The sequence below is a fragment of the Rhinopithecus bieti genome, unplaced genomic scaffold, assembly GCF_001698545.2.
Source record: "Rhinopithecus bieti isolate Rb0 unplaced genomic scaffold, ASM169854v2 scaffold_7167, whole genome shotgun sequence".
Classification (NCBI taxonomy): domain Eukaryota; kingdom Metazoa; phylum Chordata; class Mammalia; order Primates; family Cercopithecidae; genus Rhinopithecus; species Rhinopithecus bieti.
This window is the reverse complement of record NW_016805471.1, coordinates 190,244-203,058: the sequence shown is the minus strand read 5'-3', so window position 1 is coordinate 203,058 and position 12,815 is coordinate 190,244. Positions and strand designations below refer to the sequence as shown.

General features: G+C 37.8%; 1 protein-coding gene across 2 annotated transcripts in view; it reads right to left on the bottom strand.

The window, feature by feature from the left end:
• The window catches only part of CORIN (corin, serine peptidase), a 227,637-nt gene that overhangs the window by 30,911 nt on the left and 183,911 nt on the right, over nt 1-12,815 (bottom strand). For both annotated transcript variants that reach the window (XM_017872647.1, XM_017872648.1), the window contains 3 exons: nt 4,276-4,392; nt 1,807-1,856; nt 1,484-1,658 (listed from right to left, as the gene is read on the bottom strand). In XM_017872647.1, the coding sequence (XP_017728136.1) occupies nt 1,484-1,658; nt 1,807-1,856; nt 4,276-4,392 (342 nt within the window). The remainder of the gene's footprint in view (nt 1-1,483; nt 1,659-1,806; nt 1,857-4,275; nt 4,393-12,815) is intronic.

Genomic DNA, 12,815 nt, shown 5'->3' with positions numbered 1-12,815 from the left:
GTCAGAAAAGGTAATACAGCTTCCTCCTGGCTTCCTTTTTGGGAAGCTTGATTTGGAGGATGCCAGCCACCATGAAGTGAGTCTCATACGGTGAGGAACTGAGGCCCCAGCCAACAGGCAGCATCTACTGTCAGACTTCAGATGGTGCCAGCCTCTTCCTAGCCTTGGAATCTTCCAGCTGAGGCCCCAGAAATCACAGAGCAGAGACAAATTATGCCAACTACACTTCGTCTGAATCTTCAGTGAGCACAATAAATGTCTGAGTTTTTGTTTGTTGTTACTGTTTTGTTTATGTTTGGTTTTGTTTGTTTGTTTGTTTTGTTTTGCTACTAAATTACATAACAACAGATAGCTGGAAGAGATTCTGCAGTGATGCTCATCAGTTTAGGGTAGGTTTTCCCTTAGTTTTATTGTTTTGCTCTCTTTAGGCATATTGTGGTGGTTAATTTTATGTATTAATCTGGCTGGGCCACAGTGCCCAAATATTTAGCCAACTATTATTCTATATGTTTCTGTGAAGGTTTTTTTTTTGTTTGTTTGGATGAGATTAATATTTAAATCAGTGGACTTTGAGTAAAGCAGATGACACTCCATGATGTAGATGAATCTTACCCATTCAGATGAAAATCTTAATAGAACAAAGACTGACCTCTCCAGCAAGAAGGAATACTGCCAGCAGATTGAACTGCAACTCTTGCCTAATCTTCCTGCCTGCCACCTACCCCATCAGGTTTTGGTCTCACCAAGCCTCCAGAATCACATGAGCCAATTATGTCAAAATAAACCTTTGTTTGTTGTCATTGCTTTGTTTCGTATTTTGGTTTGGTTTGGATGGGCTCCAAACCAAAAAGGTGATCACTCTTCCCTGAGCCAATCCAGTTCAATTAAATTCATATCCCATTGCTACCCCTCTAATTGTCTCACCTCATTCAGCACACAGAAGAGAAATCTCACTTCTGCTATGACAAGGCTGCCTGGATTTGGAACCATAAAATGGCATAACATAAACTCTCTCTTTACATACACACAAAAACACACACACTCTCTGAATAGCACACATATTACATACATTATACCTTTAAGTCTGCTTCCCAAACCACTCAACAGTTTATCTGCATTCAAGCCTCATTGTAGTATCCAAATAAATCACTTCTGTTTAAGTTATAATATGTGTGATATATTTAAGAGTTCTAGAATAGAGACTAATAGTAGCATGGAGTCAATCTTCTAAACTTCTTTCTCTCTCTCCCTCCTTAGGACAAAAATCGGAAGCAATATGCAGCCATTTCCAACAAATGAGCAGCCAGTATATTAGATTGCAACACCAAGGATAGAAAACTTTAGGAAGATAAAGACCTGGAAAGTAGATTAGCTGTGGCTTTCGCCTCGATGTGGCTTCATGGAGTTACATACGCCACTGAGAATTCCTGAGTGACAAAGTGATCAAATCCAGGCAAAGGAAAAAAAGGAAGGTGCAGCTTACCCCTCGAAGCAGTGAGCAACTGTCAGAACCCACTTCTTGGCAATGAGGACACAGCCACAGATATGTCCACTGGGTTCACTCTGCAGAGAACACTGCCATGGCCACCTTCCAGGGCGACTTGTCCGACCCCCAAGGATCCTTTTGTTCATTCGGGCAGCAGGGCGGCGCCCACAGTCTACCAAGGAGCAGAAGACACAGTTTGTGAGTTGATGCCAAACCTTGCTAAACGCTTAGGTCTTTGCTGTCACTTACAAGGGATCACTCTTCCCCTGAGCCAATCCAGTTAAGTTCATATCCCATTGCCACATCTCTAATTCTCTCACCTTGTTTAGTACACAGAAGAGAAATTTTACTTCTGCTCTGACAAGACTGCCTGGATTTGGAAACATAAAACGGTATAACATTAAGTTACATATTTACTGTTCAATTCAAATACTTTACCAGTGAAAAACAAGTTACCATCAGAGATCACATTCTCTGAGCAACAATTCCTCTCAGTGCAGGAATTCTCAAGGCAGGAGTGTGGTCAGATATTAATCATGTTGTGGGCGGGAGTATATGGAATATATATACTTCATTTTTTTAGTTTATTTAATATCATCATGTAATTTCACATTTGTGGGAAAAGAAATTATTTTAACAAAATTTCCCACATCATTTTGGCTGGTGGTACCACCACAATGTTAATTCAAACTACAATTCTCAAGGAGAGATGGGGGTACTTTTTAGAATCAATGGTGAGGAGGCAGCATGTCAGCTTTTTATGCTTATACAAAGTGGCGTGTGCTCAAAACCAGTTGAGAAATAGTCCAAGATGAGTAAAATATAACTTCAGAAATTAAAGAACAGATAAAGGAATGGAATATTTAGACTGGAAAAGAGTCTTACAAAGATTCTCAAGGTTAAATTTCCCTTGTATGAGAAGTTGACAAGAGGAAAAGTAGCTTAAATTTATTTCATATAACTTTAGATGACATGATCAAAACTAGTAGGTGCAATTTACAAGAATTGTGGGTTCAGAAAAAGAATTTTCTAAAATCTAAGTTCCACTTTGAATGCAAGAACATGGTCTCTGTTAAAGGATCTTCAATGTGATGGCACAAGATAATTCAGTTTGGGGTAGAAATTTTAATCACTAAGTTGTCTTCCAACCATGAAACATTTACATTACAACCTCAATGTAAATGAAAAAGGACAATAAAAACCCATATTGGGACTTTCAAAAATACTATGATGTACTTAGAATCCTAGATATCTCAGATTTAAAACAAAACCCAACCCTAAATATATAATTTCTACGTTCCTTTCTGAAGATTTACTGTATTTTCATTTCTTGCTACATTTACATAGGGGTACGTGTAATTATTTGCATACAATATGTAATACAGGAAAAGCTCATTTGCTTTCCACCCTCCCACAGTCTAAAATCCTCTCTTCCTTACTCTCTATTGCATTATCCTAAATTTATTTGCAGCACTTACCAAAGTCCAAAATTATTTTTACTAATTTATAATCTTTGTCTTCACTCCATATAGTGTACATTCCCTGAGATAAGGGCCTTTGTTTACCCTCATTCACTTCTACATCCGCTCAAAGCCTAATGCTGAATTTGGTATTAAAGAGATACTTAATAATTAGTTGTTATTTGTTAGATTGAAAACACATAGCTCTTAGGAATAGGAAAGTCATCAAAGACTATTCATCCAACTTCTTACTGGAAATTGCAGTTATATAAGATAACACTTCTAATTAGTAAACCAGGACTAGAACCAAGTTTACTAACTCCCAATCTAGAATGAGTTATTTATTTATTCATTTACCTGACCTGAAAGGTTTTTTCTGGAATTCCAAGTTTGGGGAAACAAATCACTTTGTTAAAAGGTTTAGGTCATTGTTTCAGAGGAAGTATTTCAGTTGACAAATATGCAGAAATCTGGCTGCAGTTTGATCTGTGAGGAAAATGTCAAGACATTTTAAGAGGAAATGGTCCATTTTTAGTTTTCCTCTTTAAAATTCTTAAGAGGTAGTAACATTTATGAGCTTCAGAGTCAGATAAACTTATTTAGAGTTCAGACACTATCACTTAGCATCTGTGGGCTGTGAGATTTGAGCAAGTTATTTAAATATTCTAAACTAAATAAAATATTAAAGCTGTAAAATATTGGATAATCATCTATGGTTCACAAATCTATCTGAGGTTTAAATGAGTCAGTGTATATAAGACTGCCTAGCTGTGTGCCTATAATGCAATAAGAATTTAGTAAGTGTAAATTTCCTCAATTTGTCTTCGTCCTACACCCCACCCATAGACAAGTGAAGTAGCCCTGTTTAAGATACAATGATTTTTTAGGGGAAACTTATATGCACTTTCAAGGCAACTTGATTATAATTTCATTTTGTGTCTATTCCTCTCTTAGACATTCCAAGTTTTCTTAGTTATCAATACTTCAATTCCCTCTGTTAACTAGTTCTATGTAGCATCTGTAGGAAATGCAGACATGAGGTTTTATTTTGAATAAGATATTAGAAGAAATCCAAGATTAGAACCCAAGTTCCTCGCTTCTCACCATGATAGTTTCTGTAATGATGAATAAAAGAGAAAAAAATCTATGTCTAGAAAGAAGAAATACAAGCAACCAATGTTGAAATGTAAAGGCAATAGTGAATCTATGGAAACTCTTTACTGATATGACAAATTAGGATTATGTTAAGTTAAAAAATGGAAGAAAGGCCTGATGAAAATTCTTGTTCTGTAATCTGACTCTACACAGTTCTTATGAATGCGTTCTTACCCATTTACTAGAAGTTCATGTAAAGTGGTCCCATTGAGGCTCTCCCAGTTGGAGTGTAATGTCAGCCACCGCAGCTCTTTCTCCTGTTCCTGTATCAATTTGGTCACAGATGGTTCTCTGATACAAGGCAAATACTGGATAAGTATTCAAAGTACAATGATCTTTGAACAGGCATTATCATTGTTTAGCACTCATTCTCTTTCAAAAGGAAGCATTAAATTATGTCAACATTTCAAGAGGAGAATTTGGACTGTTACAAATTGTTGGAGTTGTTTTAGTTATTCTCCCTGCTGACCTGTGTTTGAACTTCATGAGATGTTAGGATTATAATGTGTATGATATAAAAGTTCCAACAGGTAAAACATAAGAACAACTTTAGGCAGGGATCAAAGGTAAAATAAAATTTATGTAGCTGGGTTTTTTTTCCTCCTCTTTCCTTGTCCATTGTAATTCTGCAATATAGCAGTATCATAAAATAAAATAAACAACACATAAAGAGAATCAGTGGCATTTAGCATCTGTTTAGGCAGTATAAAAGTTGTAAGAAATGTAATATTTCTATATTTCTAGGTTTTTTGGTTTTTTTTTTTTTTTAGACGGAGTCTTGATCTGTTGCCCAGGCTGGAGTACAGTGGTGTGATCTCGGCTCACTGCAACCTCTGGCTCAGGGTTCAAGTGATTCTCCTGCCTCAGCCTCCCAAGTAGCTGGGACCACAGGCACATGCAATCACGCCCAGCCAATTTTTATATCTTTAGTAGAGATGGGGTTTCACCATGTTGTCCAGGGTGGTCTTAAACTCCTGACCTCAAGTGGTCTGCAACCCCTAAGCATCCCAAACTGCTGGGATTACAGGCATGAACCACAGCACCCTGCCTCACCTGATTATTATTTTTAAACTATTGTAATCACATAATAGAAAATGAACAAAAACTTCCCCAAACTCATACTTTTAAAAGGCAAGGAAGAACCCTCTAAAGGGAACACTTGATGACAGAATAAGAGCCAAAGATGAAAACACAAGAGTATTTCATAATGAATGAATTATAAACATTTGATTTTTAAAACAAATGTCATACCTCCTAGCCACAATGAAGAAGAGTGGCGTAAGATATAAATTTATTTAGAAACTTCAATTGACTGTTAGATTATTGAAGATATTAAAAAACATCTTACAGAAATAAGAATTTTTATTTTTATTGGCCAAAATGAATCTGGCTCTCCATCAATTCCAGAAGTTCTGAATGTAGAGGCAAAGTGAGATGGAAAGTATGTAAGTCAGAGGCCACATATACTGGTCATGGTGTTTGTGGTAACTTGCATCCTGATAACCTGCATCCTGAGAATTCCCTTCTGCAACAGAACTACCTGTGGACCTCCTAAATCCAGGTAAAGCCAAAGGAAGATAAACTTTAGATTTTGTTATTTAATCAGGTCATTCTTAAATCAGGTATTCATAGGGCAACAAGATACTTGCATGGGGAGTGCAACTGGGAGAGAGTGTGCACTGATGCTGGATAGGAAAATCATTGCAAAGAACTCAAAGGCCCCCTAGTTCCCCTGAGGAAGGGCTCCACAGACATCCACAGGATGTTTTTGCACTTCATTCATTAGCTTCCAAGAAGAAAGGCAATTAAGCCGGAATGTCTCAGTTACAAGTAGAAAATTTAAGAAATTAATCAAGGATAGGAGAATGTCATTATGAAAATTAGATTTTCATGAAATTCTTGAACACTGGCATGATTCTCATGCACGAACATAAACTTTTAGCACTAGAAATGTCATCCTATGCCCATTTTAAAAAGTCAGTGAATTTGCTTGGTTGTATTTCTGCCATCGTACAGAATCTGAGCATCTGCATAACTTCAATTTTCCTTTCTTTTTTACCCAGCTTTATTGAGGCATACTTGGCAAATAAAAATTGTACGTATTTAAGGGGTGTAATGTAATGTTTGATATATGTATACCTTGTGAAATGGTTACCACAATCAAGCTAAGTAGCATATCTATCACCACCTAGTTACGTGCATGTGTGTGTGCGTGTGTGTGTGTGTGTGTGGTAAGAACACTAAGGCCAAGAATCTTAGCAAATTTCAAGTATACAATTTGTATTGTTAAGTATAGTCACCATGTTGTACATTAGATCTCCATAACTTATTCATTCCACATCACTGCATCTTTGTACCCTTTGACCATCTCCCCATTTTCCCCATCCCCTAGTTTTTGGCAACTAACATTCTACTCTCTGCATTTACGAGTTTACTGTTTTAAATTCCGCATATAAATGAGATCATGCCTTATTTGTCTTTCTATGCTTGGCGTATTTCACTTAACATGTCCTCCAGGTTTATCCATATTGTCTCAAATGGCAGAATTTCCTTCTTTTTTAAGAATACTGAATACTGTTCTATTGTCTAAAGAAAATGTGGTGTGCATCTATTGATTCATACACGGAGAAGGAAATTTTAGCAATGATCTAATCCAGCACCTAGAACAAGAGTATAAATGGAGGCCCAAATGCCATTTGTCTACATATTTAGATGTTATAAATCAAGTTATCAAGCTGTCAAAGAAAATTTCTCTCCTCCTCTCTTGACAAACATATCTGTTAGGTTCAAATATAGATCTCTTGGACTCCTGAGAACAGTGGGTTTCAAACATTAGCATTCATCAGAATCACCTGGAGGACCTGTTACAATACAGATTTTTGGCCTCATCCCCAGATTTTCTGATTCAATGAAGTCTCAGATGGGACCCAAAATCTGTTGCTCTACCAAGATCACAGGTGATGATAATGATGCTGGTCTGAGACCACACTTTGAAAACATCATTCTAGAAAAGGGATGAGGCTCCATGTGAGCATAACTCCTTGGCTAACAGAGTCCTTAACCCATGGGATGAGCTAGAGGAGGAGGGCCGGAGGGTCCCTCTAAATCAGGGTTTCTCACCCTAGGTGCTATTGACAAGTTATACCAGTTAATTATCTGCTATGTGGGGCGATTCATGTGCACTGCGGGATGTTTTGTAACATCCCTAGCTTCTGCCCACTAGCTGCTAGTAAGATCCCATCAACTCTGGATTTACGATGTAAAAAATAATGTCTATAGACATTCCAAATGTCCGCTAGGACAGGGGTCCCCAGCTCCAGGGCCCCTGGGGACCAGGCCACACAGCAGGAGGTGAGTGTGGGGCAAGCCAGCAAAGCTTAATCTGTGTTTACAGCTGCTCACAATCACAGGCATTACTGCCTGAGCTCCGCCTCCTGTCCCATTAGCGGCCTTAGATTCTCACAGAAGTGTGACTCCTATTGTGAACTGCGCATGCGTGGGACCTAGGTTGCGTGGTTCCTATGGTAATCAAATCCCTGATGATCTATCACTGTCTCTCATCACCCTCAGATGGGACCATCTAGTTGTAGGAAAACAAGCTCAGGGCTCCCACTGATTCAACATTATGGTGAGTAGTATAATGATTTCATTATAATGTAATAATAATAGAAACAAAGTAGACAATAAATGTAATGTGCTTGAATCATGCCAAAACCATTCCCCCCATCCCACCCCAGTCCGTGGAAAAACTGTCTTCCACAAAACCAGCCCCTGGTGCCAAAAAGGTTGGGGACAGCTGCCCTAGGGGCAAAGTCACCCCTGGTTGAGAACCACTGCTCTAAATAATGGGGCCTGAAAGCAGTGCTATACAGAGAAGCAGAAGGATTTGCCTTATATTTACTTCTTGAGGAATTGTGTAGTCATAAGACACACATACAAATATTCATTTTTCTGACGCTGAAATGAGAGAACAGAGCTCATTAGGAGTTCTGGAACATCCTAACATTATGAAAGGGATTACATATTTCAAGGCTTAGGAGAACAGCCGGATCCCTAGACAATTTGGCCTACTCTCCCACCCTCAAGTCACTTTGTTTTAGTAATAAATATCCCATGTTCAAATTATGATTATGTTGGGGCTGCTTACTTAAAAAACGAAGGTCATCACAAATTCCTCCAAAACCAGGGCTTTTCTCTTACCTCTAACAAGACAGACGTGCAGGAATTACCTAGACATGTAACACATTTCAGTTGAAGGATAAGGTTTGTCTCTTGCATCTATTGACGGAGGAAAATAATCTAAGCATCCAACCTCAGTCCTTGACAGTTCATCTTGACATATAAATGCCTTTCACAGTGGATAAGATAAATTATTCACAATTCTAAATATCCTGTTGCAAACTTGAAACATTTACACTAAACATTTTGTATATGATTTCAAAAATCTCTTCTTGAATCTTGTCATATTCTCCCTGTTTGGGTCCCATAGATTTGACATATTAATACTGAAAGTTAGTTATTGTGTCAAGTAGAAATTTTGACAGACAGGCACTAATAGGTTTCAAACAAAACCTGAATGAACTCTGCTACAGAAACATTTCTCAGGCTGGATAGCTCAGTTCAATGGGAGTTTATACAGCAAAACTTCCATCAGTAGAAATGCTTAAAGCAGAGCACAAGTTCTGAGCTTATTTTTCTAGTTAACTCAGTATTTTAAAAACACTTTTTATTGCAATCCTAACTGACGATAGATAGATAAATAGATTGATAGATAGATAGATCGATTTTCTTTTCTTTTTTTTTTTTTTTTTTTGAGATGGAGTCTCGCTCTGTCACCCAGGCTGGAGTGCAGTGGCTTGATCTCAGCTCACTGCAACCTCCACCTTCCAGGTTAAAGCAATTCTCCTGCCTCAGCCTCCCGGGTAGCTGGAGACTACAGGCTCGTGCCACCACACCCGGCTAATTTTGTACTTTTGGTGGAGGTAGGGTTTCATTATGTTGCCCAGATTGGTCTCGAACTCCTGACCTCAAGTGATCTGCATGCCTCGGCCTCCCAGGGTGCTGGGATTACAGGTGTGAGCCACTGCGCCCAGCCTATAATTTTATTCTCTTACTATGTGAGATAGCTCAGAGATGGAGCGTAGTAACTGTATTAGGCAAGGATCTATAGGTACAAATGACAAAACTATCTCAAAGCAAAGAAGGGGAAGGTTAATGGATCATAAAATTAACTTGCAGAGTATTCATATTTCATAAAATAAAAGAATCAACAAAACTAAATATTTAATCCATTTGCAATATAAAAATTACAAAATTGTAATGTGAACTAAAATTTAAATTTATAAAATACGACTATTAAATATACACTATCATTCTAATATAAATTAGAAAACAAAATAAAATAAAGCACCATTTAAAATAAACATCTTATTATAAGTGTAAAAATAATCAATCATAAACATTTTGAATTAAAATATCATTTGAACATATATAAAATTCAGTCTTATAAAACAAATATGTTGTAAGAATATTTTGAGCAGAGGTGTCCACCTCTTTTGGAATCTATGCCAGTTCAGCTATTTCCTTCTGGCTATTTTATTTTCAAAAATCCCATCTGCTTTTTTCGAGCACTCGACCTTTTGGGACAACACTTTTTTTTTAAGAGATAGAAATGCAACATTTTATTGACAATTTAATTTTAGTTTCAAAGAAAATATTTCTTGCTTATCTTCACATCTTTTGCTTCATCATGTAAAGCTAGAGATTATCAGTTTCAATTTCAACATACTTTTTAAATTCCAGTTCTTCAGAAAGACTCTGAACCACAGTAGAATGTATTTTCTAACACAAGTCTTGCTTTGTTGGCTGCTATTTTCTTCTTCTTGAGTATAATAGGAATATAAAATGCTTTCTAAAATATGTGCATCTCTATTCACTTCAAAGTTTTAAGTCAATATATAGCTCTATGGGTCCATTACAAGATAAATAATTCAAAATTCAAAAAAAGTAAACAAATATTGAATTAACAAAAAAAAATTGGCATTTTGAAAGTGCCTAAAATAGTACTGGAATATGTGAGTATCAAAAAGTGGAAATGTAATCAATTACTAAAGAGATGTGGATGGTCTTCAAGATGATCAATGCCAGGGAACCAGTAACCTCAGGGCTCTTCAACTCTCGTCTCCACTTCCTTCTGTGTTGTGGGGAGGAGGGCAAAGGGGATGACAGCTTCATTGTCTTAAAGTAAGTTTTCTATAAGCCAGAGGACTAGTTGCCTACAGTTCTAAACTCACAGGCATTCATCTTTATGACCAAAAAAGAAAGAAGTCATCTTTCCCAGGTCCAATAAAATAAATATTGGGCCAGGCATGGCTCACGCCTGTAATCCCAGCACTTTGGGAGGCCAAGGCAGGTGGATCATGTGAGGTCAGGAGTTCAAGACCAGCCTGGTCTACATGGCGAAACCCCGTCTCTACTAAAAATACAAAAATTAGAAGGGTATGGTGGTGGGCACCTGTAATCCCAGCTACTCAGGAGTCTGAGGAAGGAGAATCATTTGAACCTGGGAGGCAGAGGTTGCAGTGAGCCAAGATCACACCATTGCACTCCAGCCTGGGTGACAAGAGCAGAACTCTGTCTTAAATAAATAAAAATCTTGTTGAAGAACCAAGAATCCCAAAACCAATCACTGTGGCCTGGCAGTAAGATACTTTGATTGGTCCATCTTGGGGTAGGTACCTACCCCTCAACCAATCACAGACCACAAAGAGAGTCATGAACAAAGAAGGTCGCTCCCATTTGGAGCCCAAGGATAAAATGGGAAGTGAAGCAAATATCCAGAAGGAAGGGATGTAGGCCCCAAAGGAAGGGAGGAATGCAGAGAAGCAACACCATATGTGTCTGCTGCCTGTGACCTTAATTGAAATGAGTTAGTTCAAAAGATTATTGTTCTTCAGAATCAAGATTCTACATGTTCTTCAGTTTGTATGTTAGTTTTGGAAAGACATAGGAAAGGTAAAAGATTAGGTTGACATGTTTATTAATGTTACAGTGGGTTAGTCAGTGAGTGTTCAAGCTGATATAAAGTGAGTTGGAGCTCAGAAGAAACATTATAGTGACGGTTTAAACGTGACAGAGCCAGATAGACAAGGGTTAAAATTGATGCATACAGGTTAATGAGGTGGGATAGAAATGGATATAATAGATTGGTGTGGTATCAGATGGAGTTCCTCTCTAAGGAGCTATTATTTTAGTCAGAGGAACAAATTACAAACATGTAAAAACTATTTTGGATACTGATAAGTTCTCTGAATAAGACAAAATAACCAAATGTGATATAGTTACATGCTGAGACTGAAAGCTGCCTCAAGTAGGATTGTCAAAGAAAGTCTCTCTAAGTCATAGATGTATGAGCTGAAACATGAATAATGAAGTCTTAGAGTTCCGCATTCTAAGTAAAAATAACAGTGAAGGCAAACCCCCCAAGATGGGTATGAGCTTGAAATGTTTTAACATCAATAATAAGGTCAATGTGTCTAAAGTTTAGTGGGCAAGTGGAGAATACTAGGATATTTATTGGGTCAGAGAGGAAGGCAGGGGCCAAATTATGCAGTGTCTGGCAGGTCAGAGTAAGAAATCAGATTTTCAGTCCAAACTGTAAAATAATAAGATAAGAAGACCAAAGTCTTTTGCATGTAGGTAATATTGTTGCTGTCAGTCCTGTCTTTCAGGTAAAAGCCAGATTGCAGTAGGTTTTTAAGACAACATGAAAAAGACACCTTATCAGAAGTTAAGTCATCATTAAGGGTCTCCTGGTGTATCTAGCTTCAAAAGGAGACTGATTCCTTACAAGGGCTTCTAACAGAAATAATAGAAGCCCTCTTTGGTCAACTCCTGATGGATTATTCAAGTTATAAATCATGTTCTTATTTACCCAGGATCCATTCATATCATGTCCAAGATAATGCTACAACCATGGTGATGAGTGGGAATAAATTTTTGGAGGAAGTTAAAGTGTAAACCCTTATACCAGGGATTATTAGGGACTAGTAGGTCATATAATAGAAGCTTTCTTTGTGGTTTTGCCTAGATACAGAAACATGCTTTGAAAAGAATGTTTGACCAACTTCTATTGACCAACACTAAAAGATTAGGGCATAAAATCAAATTGCAACTAACTCCATAAAAGCATTTTTGCCAAAATCATAGGGCCCAGACACACTGTTTCCTGATCATCTAACTGTATATACAGCTTGTGGAGCCCAGAGATATAAAGAGTCACATTTCCCTTAGACTAACTCACTCAAATACCAGATGTTACAACTGAGCATTCGGCAAATATCAGAAGGCAGTCTAAACTCTGATTTGTATCATCAATTAATTAAATGCCCATAAGTTGTTTGATACTGAACATGTAGGTAGCAAAGTCAATATACTGTTAACGTGGTTTGGCTGTGTCCCCACCCAAATCTCATCTAGAATTGTAACTCCCACAATTCCCACATGTCATGGGAGGAACCTGGTAGGAGGTGATTGAATTATGGGGGCAGGTCTTCTTGTGCTGTTCTCATGATAGTGAATGAGTTTCAGGAGATCTGATGGTTTTAAAAATGGGAGTTTCCCTGCACAAGCTCTCTCTTTTTTGTGTGCTGCCATCCACGTGAGATGTGACTTGCTCCTTCTCACCTTCCGCCATGATTGTGAGGCCTCCACAG